Source organism: Corvus cornix, chromosome 21 (genome assembly GCF_000738735.6).
Source record: "Corvus cornix cornix isolate S_Up_H32 chromosome 21, ASM73873v5, whole genome shotgun sequence".
In the NCBI taxonomy this organism is placed as follows: domain Eukaryota; kingdom Metazoa; phylum Chordata; class Aves; order Passeriformes; family Corvidae; genus Corvus; species Corvus cornix.
In genome coordinates this window covers 4,445,692-4,462,273 of record NC_046350.1, presented here as the reverse complement: position 1 = coordinate 4,462,273, position 16,582 = coordinate 4,445,692, and the positions used below count along the sequence as shown (strand labels likewise).

The 16,582-nt window shown below is 43.8% G+C and overlaps 1 protein-coding gene across 6 annotated transcripts in view; it reads right to left on the bottom strand.

Annotated features, from left to right (window-relative positions):
* Positions 1-16,582, bottom strand: part of CFAP74 (cilia and flagella associated protein 74) — a 38,853-nt gene that overhangs the window by 7,655 nt on the left and 14,616 nt on the right. For 4 of the 6 annotated variants that reach the window (XM_039564004.1, XM_039563998.1, XM_039564001.1 and 1 more), the window contains 16 exons: positions 15,753-15,870; positions 14,698-14,810; positions 14,120-14,242; positions 13,000-13,121; positions 10,310-10,438; positions 7,241-7,328; positions 6,721-6,894; positions 5,384-5,517; positions 4,501-4,777; positions 3,925-4,032; positions 3,141-3,286; positions 1,791-1,925; positions 1,298-1,407; positions 885-940; positions 525-644; positions 132-284 (listed from right to left, as the gene is read on the bottom strand). In XM_039564004.1, coding sequence (XP_039419938.1) covers positions 132-284; positions 525-644; positions 885-940; positions 1,298-1,407; positions 1,791-1,925; positions 3,141-3,286; positions 3,925-4,032; positions 4,501-4,777; positions 5,384-5,517; positions 6,721-6,894; positions 7,241-7,328; positions 10,310-10,438; positions 13,000-13,121; positions 14,120-14,242; positions 14,698-14,810; positions 15,753-15,870 — 2,106 coding nt within the window. The remainder of the gene's footprint in view (positions 1-131; positions 285-524; positions 645-884; positions 941-1,297; positions 1,408-1,790; positions 1,926-3,140; positions 3,287-3,924; positions 4,033-4,500; positions 4,778-5,383; positions 5,518-6,720; positions 6,895-7,240; positions 7,329-10,309; positions 10,439-12,999; positions 13,122-14,119; positions 14,243-14,697; positions 14,811-15,752; positions 15,871-16,582) is intronic. The other 2 variants (XM_039564002.1, XM_039564003.1) reach the window with 2 other exon arrangements.

Here is a 16,582-nt window from a genome sequence, read left to right as displayed (position 1 = left end):
CGCCCTCCCCATCAAATACTGGACTTTGGTTATTGACACACTTGGACAAAATCTGGGAGGAGACAGTTTATGTTGTCTCCCTCCTTACAAGAACTCCTGCTGTGCTTTGCAGTTCTGCACAGAGGCCTTACCTTGACTGTGGAAGTCACCGTGTCCCTGGCCATGACAAATCCCATGTCCAGCACCTCTCCCACGGAGCACACAGTGCTTGGCATCACCCCGTGCCCGGAGAGGCGGAGGCTGAGGTTGGTTTTTGCCACCTGGATGTCCAGAGTTTCCAAGAACTGCCCAGAGGGTGCCTGGGTTAGTCCATCTGCTGAGGGAATCCCCACCCCTCCAGCTGACCCCTCCCAAACGACCATCCCAGAACTCCTGGGTTTAGGGCACAGATAAAATCCAAGTGTTGGGACAGGGAACAAAGGTTTTCTCCTTGTTCTCATTGTTATCTCCTTGATAACACGTGTGTGCTACACACCCCTCACATCTCTCCTCTTTTCCCCACTGCTGTTGTGTCTTTTACTCACCCATTTATCCTCCCTTGGACAAAAAGAGATGATGAGGGGTTTACTTTCACCTGGCTCAAGCATTCCAACTGCTCTGACCAACAGGAAGGGGCCATTGGGATTCAGAACTGAGAATCCCAGCTAAAACAGTGCAACTCAAGGAAAAAAGTTCATAAAGATTGAGAAAAAATATATGAGAACAGATTCTACGTATTGTTTATATGTCTTTGGTCTGAACTAACCATCTATAGCTTTTGAGAGATCAATAACTCAAGAGAGAAGATGAGCTGGTGCTTTGGTGTCCAGCAGTTCCTCCTGCATAGACAGAGTCTGATTAAGCAGAGGCTGAAGGAAGAGTTCACATGCTCCAAACAAGGATACTTCCAGCTTCCCTGGAGAGATGTTCTCTATCGTAATTCTCTTCATCATTCTTTGGCCTGCAAGGAATGAAAACACTTCCCAAAGTGAGGATGCTCATCCCTGCTCTCCCACTCCTCCCCTTTACTCCTGCTCCTGCCTGGGCCAGACACTCAGCCCAGGCCTATGGCTATGGCACCACTCAAAGCTCACCAAAATGCTTTCAGATTTGGACAGTCCCTTCTGGAGCTTCCAGGTCCATGTTTGGGGATCAGGTCTGCTCTTTATGGGCCTCAGCTGGCCAGAGAATCCTTGTTTTCCACCTAAATACCCACTAAGGGCTAATTTCTATCCTGACTTTTGAAAATGCAAAACTCTGCTCAGAAGAACTCACCATCAGAGAGAAACCACTCAAAATCAGAATTCAAATTCCATACCTACAGCAATGTCCCCAAAATTGGCCATGTTGTTCCCGGTGTCGGAAGTGATCAGAACAGGCGGGGCTACAGCGGGGCAGTGCAGCTCCAGGTACAAGGTGTTGTGAGGGCTGGAGAAGAGAGCAAAGGGGTTTGGGGAGTAAAAGGGCAGAGCTCTGGGATCACACAGAGATACCAACCATTGCCAGGGATCTGCTGTGTCACAGGGTGTCGCTGCTCTGGTGTGACAGCACAGCACAGGGCTCGGTGACTGAGTGACTGTGCCTGAGCAGAGATGAGCTACAGCTGCCTCAAAGTTTTCACACAATTATTCCTTCAGCTGCTTTGATATTCATGTGTTTGATTCTTATCCAACTGGTGGGCTGGGAGCATGAGTTTCTACCACTGAGCTATGAAGTAATTAAGATCAGAAAACAAATTTCTCCCCCAAATGAATAAATGAGCAAGCCCACCATTTCCCCCTCACATCTCTGGGTTATCCAGCTGCACCCACCTGCAGGTTAAGTTCCCAGAGCCCTCCTCTCCAGTGGCGTGGCCACTTGCAACAAAGCATGGGATGATGTATTTGTTAAAGCTCCCTCTGAAACTCCTCATCAGGGAAGCCTGGGCTGCCCTATAAGAATCAGAACTAGAGAATCCAGGAGTAAGAATTATCTCAGTGAGTGACAGAGCAAGAAAAAGATCAAATAAATATTTGCTGAGCTATTTGTGATAATTGTTTCTTAGTCACACATTCAAAATTGAATGTAACAGTGAAACTAAATAACTGTCAGTAGTGGACCCACCCTACAAAGTGGCTGGCTTTTGTTGCCAAAAGAGAATAAAAATGAAGAACCCAGTTAACAGATGTTACCCTAAAGATTGCAAAAACCTCAATACAATTTCCTTTGGTTGAATACATCAAGTACTCCTTTGGTTGAGTACATCAAGTGTCTTCCAATACTTCTACATCATGTCAGTGACATGTAAGTAAACACACAGGATCACATTGCTCTAATGCAATACTAGGTAATACTTCTAAAATAGGGATTTTATTTTTATGATCTCTACTGAAAGTATTTAAAAATTATAATTAATGGATTGCAATGAATATGGGATTTTAGTAAAAGATATCAAAACATCCAGTACAGCCAAATGCCTGGTCCTGAAGTATGTATTTACTTCCAAATACTTCCAAATTCCTGAGATTGGGCAGAAGTGTGGCTCTGAGAAGTTGAATTACCTGCTACACAAGGGCCCTCAAGTATCAGATTTTGCATGTGAGTCTCCCAACCTCCAGCCAGCAATGCTGTTGATGTTAACTCTCCCTGAGGGGCTCACACTGCACAGGGACTGCTTCAAATGCACATTTTCCAGCAGCATTTCACTGCCAGCACTGAGGCTGACCATGACTAATGTGCTGGACTGTGTAAGCCCTCAAATTAAAAACAGAAATTACTCCCTGCTGTGGATTTGGGCCATCAGCTGGTTCTCATACATCTGTTCAGAAAAGGTTTTTTGAGTAGTTTCTGTTGGTCCCCAAGTTGAGCTTTTCAGCTGCCCTTTCCATAAACCCCGTGCTGGCTCAGCCCCATCCGCCCGCACAGCCCCAGCTCCTGCTCCCTGACAGATTCTTTGAAGTCTTCAATCCTTCTGATGCATAAAGGGATTCTTTGCCTCACATGAGAGGGTACAGCTGTGTGGCTCACAAGCAGCACTAATTTTGGAAACAGCCTCTGCAACACAGCTGAAGCTGTTCCCTCTCCAGTTTGCTCTCTTGTCTACCTACAGCTTTAGTAGATTTATTAAACTACTTCTAAAGAGAATGTTGTCTGTGTAGTACAAGATGCTTCTGTTGACTTACTCAGGCTTTAACTCTTCGGGTTTTGGCTCTTTAGGGCTATTTACAGCAGTCAGGCTTTTCCTGCTTCCAGCCTTTCCTCCAGGAATGGAAACACTTGATTTATTTTGCTCTTTCTTTGCATCTTTCTTCTTTTTGCCCAGCGGAGACTGAGGGGGACCAAGACAGGAGTGAGCAAAGGCACAGCCCTGGCCCAAGGACACAGAGCAAGGAGGGGACACAGAGCGGGGGACAAGGGACAGCAGGATTATGGTGACAGCCCACAGACACAGTAGCTACTAAAGACAAATTTCCATTAATGTAAAATAAAAAAATTAAGTTGAAATGGACATATTTTACCACCTCTTAGAAGAAGAGGTCTCCTCTTGGAGCAGATGAGTAGAAGTCTGCATCTCATGGGAATTTATCTCATAATCAGAGACAACCACAGGTGCTCACATAAATTAACTGACCTGAGGGTTGCATATAAAGTCCATGGATGTTATAAATCTGCAGAAAGTGTAGAAGCTTTTTTTTTAAAGAGTATTGCAGTTGGAATTTGCAACAAAACCCTCTAGGAATACTTTGGAAATTGTGAGCATGCAATTAAATTATTGCTCAGTGAACAGGCCACACATTCAGTGCACCAGCACAGGCACACTCTCATCCTTTACAGGCAGGTCTTGCATGGACCATGAGCTTGGGCTTCATTAATATGCATATAATTTTATGATAAAAATACCATCCAGAGAAACAAATATCTGGAAGTGACAGACCAGCAGCATGTGCTGTTCTTAGCATTTCTTACTTGTACTCCTGCCTCTGGCACAGCTGCTGCGCTGAGCCTCCGCGCTGCCTCTTCCCCGATTTGCTGATCCGACAGCGCCGGGCTGAAGGACACTCGGATGGAGCTTTTCTGGGAATGTGAGAGCACACACAGGAGTGAGGGCACAGCTCAGCCCTCAGGCACGTGTGACACCTACAGAGCTCAACAGGAGCACAGGAGCAGCACAGAATCCACACATCCAGTACACTGCTGCTCTAAGTGAATCCAGCATCCTCGGGATAAGGGCACCCACAGCTTTTTTGGAAGTCCAGGATGTTACACTGGGCTGGGTTTACATGACCAATACTTTTGATATTTAAACATTCTTCAGTTAAATCACAGTGACAACACTGGGGACAGAACACTCCCATAAGGCATTAGCCAGATTTGGTGCTTAACCCTCCTGTCTGATCTAAAACATTCTTTCAAACAATACAAAATATTCCAGCTATTCTAACAACAACTGGTGTTTTGAGCTTTGTTTACAAGTGACAGCCTTTGTAAGGATGCAGATGATCAAAGATTCAGCAGAACACCCGACATTTAAAGTGAATTTACCTGCCCAGGCAGCACAGTTCCCACAGAAGGTGTAATAGTCACAGGACAGTCTCGGGGCACGTGGAACTCAAAGGAAGTGGGGCCAACTGGGACAGGGTCCCCACTGCCAATCCGTGGGACAGGGTGAGTGAGGGGGTTCCCATCCACGTGGGAATTGATCACATTCAGAGTGGCTGAAGACATGGAGTTCAGGGCTGTAGCAGCAAACTGAACCAAGGAATGAGACAATTCAAGAGGTGGGTGGACTCCAACTGCTTTGCATGACAGCTTGAATTGTCTAAAAATAAACACATGATAAATTGTCTCAGCATAAAATAGTGTCTTAATCAGCCCGGAAAATAGGGAGCTAATCCTGTAGTCCCTATTTAAGCAGAATTTCAAGCTTGCAATGGGAATTTTGCCTAAAGATGAACAATAATACTATCTATTTTTAATGCACAATTGGCCAGAGTCCCTGCTTGAATTCTTCCTCTGTGAACTTCTGGAAATACATCCAGTCAAATCAAAGTTTATGCCATCATTATTGCAGTAGCATTGGCTTAATGCATGGAGCATTTTTATAAAAAAGAATTCCTTCAGTAATTGTGCTGAAAAAGCAGCAGAGCACTGCAGGTTGAGGGCTTGGAGCTTGGCTGTGGGACAAGGATAAACTTGAGGAGGGGGGTGGGAAAAGTCATCTCAGTAAAGACAGACATGTAAACCAAGGATGAAACCAACAGGCACTGAGCAACTCTTGCAACTGGAGAATTCCCACCTTCCTCACGTGCTTATCCCAGCCTCACCTCCCCAAAGCAGGCAGGGATTTAATTTCTGATCTGGGTCAACAGTGGGAGCCCAATGTGATTCATGTTTTAGCTTCCCTGCTGTCCATCCATTAACACACCTGTTGATCTCTGTCCTGCATGTCAACTCAAAGCTGTACTCTTTTGCCTTGGTGGCTTTAAAGATTATGTCCAATGTCAGGCTTTCCAGGGGAAGAATAATTCCAAATCCATCGTTGGGTTGAACTTCAACAAACTTCAAAATGGCAGGATAAGAAATCATTAGTTAAATTATCAGTTTATTAATAAATTAAAATAAGACATTATTGGCAAGATTTAAAAAATTTGGTATCAAATGTGGAACTGTCAGGAAAACAAAAACCTTCCAGGGAGAAGTTTTTGTCTGAGTCAGTGCCCAGAGTCTGAGGGGCAGAGTTCTCATCTCAAAGTAACTCAAAAGGCATTAAATCCATTAACTCAGATTTCAGGAGAATCCCTTCCCCAACTGTGGAAATCACCTTGCTCTAAGGTTTATTTACTCTTCATAGACAACTGACTGAAATATGATAAAAATCTCAGCAGCTGCCCCATGTCTTTGAAGGCTGATTCCTGTCTGAGGCACGGACACCACAGGGACAGGAGCAGTTCCACATCCACAGCTGTACAGTGGCTTGTGCTTGAGTTGAAGATGATTCAAGAAAGTCTCCCCATCACACTTTAGGCTCCTCAGGAAACACATGCTGAGAAGTGAAACTTTCATGAAGCTGAAGTTAACAATTTCTTTTAGCGACTCTTTGATTTTAATCCCTAAACCAGCAGAGAACAGGACAATGCCTATTTACCTGCCAGGTTCCTCCAGCTCTGATGCCAGTCTGCCCCAACCATTTCACACTGTGATCACCCTGCTATTATGGAGCTTGAGGAACCAACTTTGTGCCAAAAGTTATTCAGGACACCCAGCCTACATGAACCCAGCAGCTCCTGTGATTAATTCTGTGCTTCCAAAAGTCACCCAGAAAGTGCCCAGGCATGGGTCGGGATGGTTCCCAAGGAGCATTTTAAAGACAAAGCCTTTGGGCACTTGGTGCAAAGTGGGCACATTCCTCAGCCTCAAGGCCACAGCCACAGCCCCAAGCCTGTTTTATTTAATGGTAAAAGTGTCCTTGGTGTTTTCTTAGGAGATCTCTCGGTATAAAAACCCAGGAATTCTAATAGGAAAAGGTGAGGAACAGGAAAATCTCCTCCCAGGTGTTTGCACTGCTTGGCAAATGCAGAGGGTGTCACCCAGTGAGATTCACACACTCCAGGACAGAACCAAGCCGGGTGCCTCCACAGGAGCAGGATTCCCATGGGCTGCAAGAACCAGTCATGGTTTATTTACACTCACACTGGAACACGTTCCCATGACACTGAAATCTATTTTGACAGCAGAGGGGGTGTGTGTGGGATAAGTCTGTACCTCTGGCAGTCCCACAAATCCAAACTCCTGTGGCAAGATGGATTTGTTTGTGAGGATGACATTTGCCTGCACAGCTTCATAGATCGTGCAGTATCCAAAGTTGATCTGTGCTGGGCTGATTTCCAAATCAGAAGTAGTAACAATGGCATGGACAGTAAAATTAACTTTTTTAGCCTGAAACAAATGCAAGAGCACAGGATAAAAACCTCCATCTGTGGGTTGTAAGGATAGGATTGAAATGAAATATCCTCCACAAGGAAAAGTGCAAGAAAAAGTTACTCTGTTCCTTGACAGTAACATGAGATCAGCACTGAGGAGAAAGGATTTGACTTTCTGTATTGCAAATGTGACAAGAAAAAATGATCAAATCTGTATTAGTAGTTTAAGCTTCTTTTACTATTATCACAGAACCTCAATTAGTCAAGAACTAATCTAAAATTAGGTATTATTAAGTGAACATTCACTAATATAATTTACATAAACTGTCAGTCTGATAATCAGCATCACAAAAATCTCTAACCTTGTCCACGAGCAGGATTGTCACTGGGACCTCCAGGATTCCTGTCTCTGCATTGAAATAGCTCCCTGCATCTTCTGGAAGGGACTGCCTGAAAATCCAAAAGTACAAATCCAAAGTACAGTCAGTGCCATTAAAACATTCTATTTTCTCACTAAGGGAAATAATAAACTTTTGATGGATTATTTCTGAACAGAAAGAACAACAAACTGAATTCTGTTACTTAAGGGCCAAAAGTTTTATTATTCACAGCTTTTAATCTTAATTTAATTCTCCTCAAATAAGAGGATTCACCTGGTTAAGCATCAACTCCAGTTCTTCACTGAAGGGAAGAATCATTAAAATTTTGCTTGCAAGACAAATGCAAGTATTAGAGAAAATGGAAAAAGAATGGTGGAAGAAAATGCCAATTAAAAATTATTGACCTGTGAAGTCCCGCCTCCTGACCAAGGGAAAGAAGATGCAGTCAGGTCAAGAATATTCTGGATTTGCCCCAGATTTCCTTCAGCCTGGCATCCCCAGGCAATGCTCTGAGCAGGAGGGCACGGGCTGCAAGTCAGTGATGTCAGAATGATTGACCTTGTACAGTTATATTGGATTTTTTTTGTTTGTTTTTAAAGACAGGATTTTGGACACGCAGGATTTTAAGGGAGGTCACAGAGGTCAGCATCCATTTATCCTTTTTAAAAAATGCCATCCAGTCATTTAAAATTCTGAAAAATTAAAAGCTTACTCTCTAATCAGAATATAAACCCTGTGCATCTTTGCTGCAGCCCCAGCACGTCACCAACCCAGCCCAGGCAGTGGCTCCCTTTGACCACTGAAGTTAATGATCAGCCTGAGGCAGAACCACTTTGCATCCCAAGGCAGAGACATGAAGTGAACAAACCTGGGGCCCAGCAGTGCCTGGTTACAGACCAGCTGAAGAATTTATAAGGAATATGCAGCTTTTCTGTAGGTGAAGCATCTTGCTGTCACAAGCTCCATTTCAGAGCTTCAAACCAAGACAATACAAACCTGGAGCATTTTTAGCTCTGCTGCACTATTTTTATCTCAGAGCACCACAGTGAGTTGCTTCCTGTTCTTGGGTCTCCACAGTGCTCATGTTCTACTACTACTCATGGAATTAATGCAACTCTTTAATGTATTGTTAAAGAATAAAAGTAACACCCACTCAGTCACCATGGTGATCCAATATCTTGCTGTTATTTTGCAACAAGGGTGATGTTCAAAGGTGTTGGGAAGTTCTTTACAGATAGAACTGGGGTTAAGTATAAGGGAGGAGTAGAGCATCAGCTTTCACTTTGTCACAGGACATCTGAATAGCAGAAGAAATTAATCTATTTCATAATAATCCAGAGGGGGAAGAAAATACTTGTAACTGTACGGACACAGGGATGGACTCTAAATTAGCTGCTGTGCCTCGGGGAAAAGGTCCTGGAATCCTTCAGAAAGTTCTCTGAAAATGGCACAATTAAAGAGAAGCACAAAAGACAAATCAGATTTAGACTGCCAGTACCTGCAGGACTAGTTCCAAATGCAGGGAACTACAGGATGTTGTGTTTGGGAATTCTGAAAGGCACCAGAGCAGAGAACTTGCCTTCAACTAAACAGGAAATGTTGGCTTCAAACTCCCAGCAGTTGGGTTTTGGAACACCTGCCCGAGCACATCCCTGTCCACAGAACACTCGGGAGAACTTCCCGAGCCTTCAGGGAGCTCCCTGCTCTCTTAGCACTGCTGAGTGGGGGGTTCTTTTCCCTTTGGTGTCACTATTAATTCCCTTTGGTGGAGCACTATTAATAGAGCTCCTCATGCCAGCTCACGGAGAGGCCCTCACGGAAATGTGTCACTGGCTCAGTGCTTCCCCGCAGCTCCCAGCTCGGCGCCGCACGCGCTCCCCCCGCCTTAGGTCTTTAAAACTGATCTGTACCTTCAAACAGCCAGATACTTATTTAGTGTGTCAGAAATGCCTTAATCTCATCAAATCTCCTTTCTAAAGCTTCCCTGTTTTTTAAAGGAAGATTAAGGTTCTAAATCCAAGCTCTGCTTCCATCCACTCGGAGAGGGTAACAGTGCTTCGCAGCAGCTGAAGCTGAGGAACTGAAATATGTCATCATGTTACTGTTGTTGTAATCTGATGGGATTTGAGATGCTGCAAGAACTGTAAATACTTTCAGTTCTTTGAATACTAACCTGGTGAAAATTTTGCCATCAGTGATTAGACTCTCAGGGTAGAATCCAGAGGTGCTGAGCACATCTGTGAGAACTCAAACATCCATAGGACTAAAAACCCACATCAAAGAAGCAGCAGGTTTGCAGCAGCAGTCAAAGCCAAAGCCATTGAAGTATTTGGCTGTACACCAAAATTAATTCCATATGTCATTAATTACTTTTTGAAAAGAAATATCCTGCTGAATTCCTTAGGATGGCAATGATGAGGTAAATAAAATTAACAGTGGTCGATGGGAGCTTTGGTATTTAAATTTTTATAAACTGGAATTGTTTCCTATCACTGAGCTATGTTTGTATTTGTAGATGTATCATAAAATGGAGAAGCAAAATTTGCTGGGATAAAGATTTTAGCATCATGAGATATTACATAAAACACCATGTGAAATTCAAGATCAATACCTTCATCATTTGGAGAAAAATGTACCTGGGGAGGAGAGATATGGACAGGAAGCCCAACCACTCTCATCGTAATTAGCAAGCACAGGAGTTCTTGTCAGAAATTATTCAATCAGTGATCCATGAAGCAGCCACCTGCCTCAATAACCTCCCTCCTGGACAAGAATAGAACGGGAGCAGCCTACCAGGAATGCGAGAGCTCGGATTGTCACAGCGCTGCTGCCACCACAGGGAGGGCATTGCCTCACAGCCCTGGCAGCCAAGCTCATTTCCTCCTGGAGCATCTGGCAGCTTCCAGGGGGACAGGGGGGAGACCAGACCTGCACTGCAGCAGCACTGCGAGGTCAAGCCTGGACAGCAGGAGGGAACAACAACCCTGCTCAGCTTTTCCACTGACACTGTCTGAAATCCTGAGAGATTAGAGTTGGATTAATGTTGGTTACCTGGGCAGGAACTTGAGCTGTGCACTGAAGGATGACTGAGCCTGGATGTAGCCTGTTTTTGGAAGCAGCTCCATGTGCTTCCTCAATTCTCTGCACACCTCAAACTTCAAACGCAGCGTGGTTGTTGCTCTGCAAACACATCAGATGTGCTCAGGTGCCTTTGAGGCCACTTCAGCGACTCTGGAGTCTGAGCCCTCCTGCCCCCACCCCTGCTTTGTAATCAGAACAATCCCAAGCTTCCTTTGAAAATGATGGGCATGGAAAGCTGCTACAGCAAGTTCACACAGTTGTGCTCTCTTTTAAGTACAGAAAACAAGACTTGGAAGTTCTGTAACAAACCCAGCTGCAGTACAAACAGTGCACAGACTGATCCAAACAGAACTGTCAGAGCTCAGCACAGTGCTAAGTCGGGTCGGGGCGAGTCAAGGCCAAGCTGTTGTGAAATATCAGCTGATTATTTGCTCCTAACATACACTGGCTCTGTCTGGATCAATAGGACGACTGAACCCTGGTGGCTTCCTTAAACAGATGTAACTTGTCCTCCACCAGCAGAGATTCTGCAGGGCTGGAAGTCACAGCGTGGCTGAGCTGGTCCTGCCAGCTCCTCTGCTAAACCTTGGGATCAGTTTGCCCTAGGAATGGCACACTGGAAGCCAGGGATCCTCTGCCTGTCTACTGAATTCTGGCCCCGTCATAGCACAGCAATAGCCATGGATCATCCCCTGCTTTGGAATTTTATGCCTAAGTGCAAAATTGCCGAGCAATTTACAAATATTTCAGCTTGTCATTCTGCTTCCCCTGGACTGGTTTCCAAGCTGTCAGGCCAGATGGTCTCCTCTAAATCAACAGCTACAGCAAGTGGGGTTGGGAGCCTGCAATGATTTCTGACTGTTGACAATCTAAGAGAATTATATACTTCTTCATTAAATCAGTGCAGATTATAACCTGCCAAAGAAATTACTTTTCAAAATGATTTCTATTGAACATGATTCTGATAAGACACTTTCACCCTTTATGCTGCTTATTTATGCTGCCTGATTACCAGGGTCTTCATGACCAGAAAAAAACCCAAACCAAAACCCAGAACAAAACCAGTATTAACAATATTTTACTATTCACCAGAGTTTGCTGGGACATTCCAGTGCCAGAAGTATCTGAATCACCTGGAAACTTTATCTTCCCCTTGTGCTACAGCCTACAAATCACAGCCAGTGGGACAAGGCAGGCTCCAGGAGGAATCCTCCTCCTGACACACCACAGGGAAGTGTCAGGAGCTCCTGGAGGGAGAAACTGCTCAGGCCACAACAGGATGAAATCAATCCACTTTTGCAGGATAAAGAGTTGACACATTATATTCCTGCACATGAAATACACTGAATTTCAGCCCGCCTGACTGTATAACAGGCAATTTTTCCTAATTATGGAAATTGTGTGATAAATCAAAGCCTTGACTTGCCAAGGTGCCAAGGACAGGCTACTACAGATTAAGTGCTCTTAATTTAGTGAAACTTGGCAAAGGATCAGCAGGATTTTTCCCTCAGTTAAGAAGTTTTGCCCTAAGCAATTTGACAGCTTCTATCTTTGGGATCCCCTTGAACTCTTAAGTTTTATTAGGAGACTTATTCTGCTTCTATACTTATAAGTTTTATCCCTGGGTTATCTAGACCAAGTAAAATCACTTACATAACAACTTGTGCTTGTCATATCTGTAAGCTGAATTTCTGAGATAACAGCTTTACTCATTTCTTTCCAACTGTGAAGAATCTCTGCAGTCTTTAATTCTGGTAAGAGGTTTAGAATGGATGCCTTCCGCAGAACCAATCTCTCCCCCACCCTCCCACAAACCCACCCCAATCCTATTGAAATAGCCTCTAAGAAATGCAAATTGTTAAAATAAGAATTCCATAGTGACTGCATTAGGTGGAGGGAAGACACCCAGCACCTGAAGACAATTAAATGTTCTCATAACTGCTTTTTAATAGCAGGAAATCTCCAGAAGCCAAGGAGCTGGAATATTCCCTTTATATCACAGTGCAAACAGAACCAGTCCGCAGACATGACTGACTTGGACTCTGAAACACCCCGATATTTTCCCCCTGTCAATCACTGTCTGGTCACTCTCTGGGTGATCAGAGGGATCTGTCCCTCCAGTGCAGTGCTTAAGGCCTACACAGGTCAGGAAAAGCTGCACCTTTCCCATTTTAGAGTGAATGCAATAGGACCGACATGATTTATCCAGCATCTAATCCCAGGTCTGGAAAGACTCTCAATAAAAAGCACAGCTGGCATGAAACTGGCTTGCACACCCTAAGTCCCCCCAGGACTTTAACTTTAAAAATGAATGCAAAATAGCTGAGAAACAACAAAATTTTCTTACATAAAATTTCCTGGCTGAATCAACCCAATGTGCACTTAATTTTAGACACATTTAATCTCCCTAAACGTTTAGTGTGCAAATTCCACATGAGGTGTGGGTTTGCTGTTCCCTAGGGGTTTCACAGCTCTCCCTAAGAACAGGAACAACACAGGGAATCTGGTAGGAGTGAGAAGGTGTGTGGATACTTCACAGCTCGGGCTGGTGTTGGGGGTCTGGGATTGCAGGATGCCCAAGCCCAATTTCCAGAGCCCAGAGGCCTTCCAGGATGTGCCCCTGGAGTGCCAAGGCCAGAGCCACCCCCAGGGCAGCTCACCTGCTCCGCACCTCGACGCTGTCCTGGTACAGCCGCTCGTACAGGCAGATCCTGAGGTCCACGCTGGGCTGGGGCACCCAGATGGGCACATCCACGGAAACTCCAATGGCACTGAAGTTCAGCTGGCAGAGCAGGAATGGCAGGGGATTAGTTCTGTTAGTCTCAGGCTCTCACTGACTTACAGCAAGAATTTCTGCTATAAATACAGCAGAATAAAATATTTTATTATTCATATTGCAACAGGTTCTTTAATTAGGCAGACCTAGGAAAATCATCTGCAAAGTAAACCCAAGATGTTACAGTGCCCCAGCAGAAAAACACAATTATACTTTGGTTTGGATTCTTTGACAGGGAACATGAAAGAAGAGCATCTGCCCATGATACTGAAAAGAAGTATTTGAAGTGCCTTTAGCTGAAGTGAATGGGCCCCAATCCAGGCTCCCCCGGGGCTGCAGCTCGTTCAGCCAGCACAGAAATGCAGTGAAGGCAGCACAGGGCTGTGCTTCCTGCAGTGACCCGGGTCTGGCACCAGGGCCCGCAGAGCTCAGCCCTGGAAAAGCTGATCCTGAAGGAGAAGGTGCCCACAGGAGCCTCAGCAGGTGTCTGCAGCTCCTTCTGCAGCCTGAGGGAGAGCCAAGACTGGCTACTGAGCTTCTGGGAAGTTTGTCTTTATTTTTTGGCAAGCTTCTATGAACTTTTCCAAGCAGAATTTGGCTTTCAATAAAATTTAGAATCACAATATGCTGAAGTGGTAACTAAAGTTGTCATCTCTTCCAGCTTTCACACATCAGCTTCACTACTGCCTGCTAAATAATTCCAATTCTGATAGATCAGAAAGAAAATAAACTATGTGGGTTGGGAATAAGGGAGAATACTTCCACATTTGTTTCTAGGACATGAGATGTTTTCCAATATGATGCCTGATAAAATGGGAATATCAGGATTATTTGCATAGAAATTTAAGAGAATGAACAGGTTTAATAAACATCCTGCAGCAGAAATAAGAGCTATGACTTAGAGAGTTACCTCGCATCAAACTACCTAATACATAATTCTTGAGAAAAGCACAAATCAGAAGATTTTAAACTATTTCACACATGTTTTGAAGCAGGTCACTCACTGGTTTGCAGTCTGGGTTGTCAAACACAATCACAAACTCTGCCCTCACATCTCCAGGGACAGCTGGGACAAACAGGACTGGAATTTTCACTGAGCTGAAGGGTCCAATCTCACCCTCAGTTACCTGAACAACAACAATGAAACTCTAGAAATTGCACTGAAATAAAGAAGCTGTGCATACTCACTAGACTCACTCTGCTACACCTGGTTTGTAACTAAATTGAACTCACTATGCACAGGAAAAATCAGAACATTAATATGGCTCAAATCTGACATTTCCCAGATATTCTTCCTGTGTTGTCACCAGACCTTGTTTAACCACAGAACCACATAGCAGAAAAAAAGAGTTGAACACTGGGAAATGGGAATGTGCACAGAATCTTTCAGCTCAGATATGTCTCTATAGATCAAAGGAAAGGAGAAAAGTGTACTGTGATTTCATTTTAAGAATTAACTGTGATACAGTGATGTACAGTGAGCTTGGAATGACCATGTACTTAAGCATTTCTCACCAGAGCAATTTATTTTATGTAGGCTCAACCTAGTGAAATCTTGTCTGGATCTCAGGATATTCATTACCTTTCCAAGCATAATTTCAACTGGTATTTCTTTGGGAGAAAGTTCCACTAAATTATCTGCATTGTCTGTGTCCAGATCTGATCTGGTATTTAATTCTCCTTGACCAAGTTGTTCTGAGGAAAGAAACAAACACAAAACACAACAAAATGCTGGATGTGTGTGATCAAAAAAAATCCGACAATGCACAAGTACATTAATTTGGGTCAATATTGCAAATCCAGGCACGTATAGCAGTGATGGGAAAACTGGAATGTCTGGAAGGAAATATTCTTTTGGCCATCCAGCTTTAGTCTAGTTTGGAATTCTACCTGAGGCACTTGAGCCTTCCACTACTGAGTAACAACATTAAAGGTTCATTGGGACAAGGTCTGTATTGGAGATTGGTACATCCAAAATGCAGACTCAGCTGGAAGTGGGGTTGGCCTTCAAGAGCAACTTCAGTGGGATAATGCAGCCAGAAGGACCTGTGAAAACCACTCACAACCTTTTCATGGAACTTTCAACTTCCTGAAATTGGAATGGTGAATATTGGGAAGAAATGTTAAAGAACATAGATAAGAAAGAAATTAAGAAAGTCTTTCTTCTGTAAGACTGGATTTTATTAAGCACATAGTAAACATTAGGAATGAGATGGAAAATGTCTGAGGAGGTTCATCTTTCTGCTTCCTTGTTCCTAGAATTACAGACTATAAAAATAAACCTGTCATGTGGATTGCTATTCTGAGAAGTGGGGATTCAGTTGCTGAGACAAGGATGATGTTAACAATTTTGCAATTTCTGAAGCTGGTTGGGTTCTGTGTTCTTCTGAGACTGAATTGTTGATCACTAATGAGCAGTGAGGTTCTCTGCTGCTTTTGATATAATGGTGTCAGGACATTATTTTTAGTCATTTTCTGTGAGGCAGCATACAAAGAAATATAACATTACTCCCAGAGTGATGAGCTACTTAATTTACTGAGTAACTTTGCAAACTGAATTGCACAGTTCATTACAGGAGACTACAGATGGATAAAACTTGGGGAAGTACAGGGCCATGTCCCAAAGCATCACCTCACCCATGGCACTGCTGCTCTTGGGCTCCTGGGCTGCACAGTCCTTGTTTTGATCCCCAGCTGCCACTGGACTCTTGCTGCTTTCCTCTTCAGGGTCACAGGCACTGGAATGTTGAGTGACCTATTAGGAAACACAGCAAAGGATTTTCTCCCATGGCTGTTCCTCTGCCTTGCACCAGCTCCAGTTCTTTCCAGCAAAAGTTTTATGCAAATCAGACTTGTGCTTTCTTGCAACAGTTCCACGTTATAAATGGAGAAATGTGTTGCATTTTCCAGGAAGTGCACATTCCACTAGACCTTTATCAATGAGCAGATTGAAGTTTTGCTGGTTGCCCCAAACAGGTAAATAATGTAACAGGAGCAATGCAGTGTAGTGCCAGTTACTTTACAATTAGCAGAACCAACATTTTTCTAGTGGAAACCCAGGCAGTTCTATGTCAAAACTAAGTCTGCTGCAACCAGCCCTCTCTTTATCACACCCCTCACTTTATTGCTAGTTTTGCACCAGTTCATATGTTTCTGACTTGCAGGAGTTGAGATTTTAACGACTCTGTCAGAATCTCCTCTTTTAACTGAAGTATTTTCTCCTAATTGTCATGAATGTGGAGAAAATAGGAATCATGGCATAAATAAAGTACTTTAAAAATCAGCATTGCTGGTTTCCCCACTCCTCACAAAACAATTGTTTTTATCTTCTAATATTTGGGTCTAACAGATTATATTTATAACAACCCAAATGTACTAAAGGTTGGACCAGAGGATCTTCTCAAGTCCTTTCTGACCTGACCTGCTCTGTGACTCTGCAACTCCACCACACTTCCCAAAGCAGAACA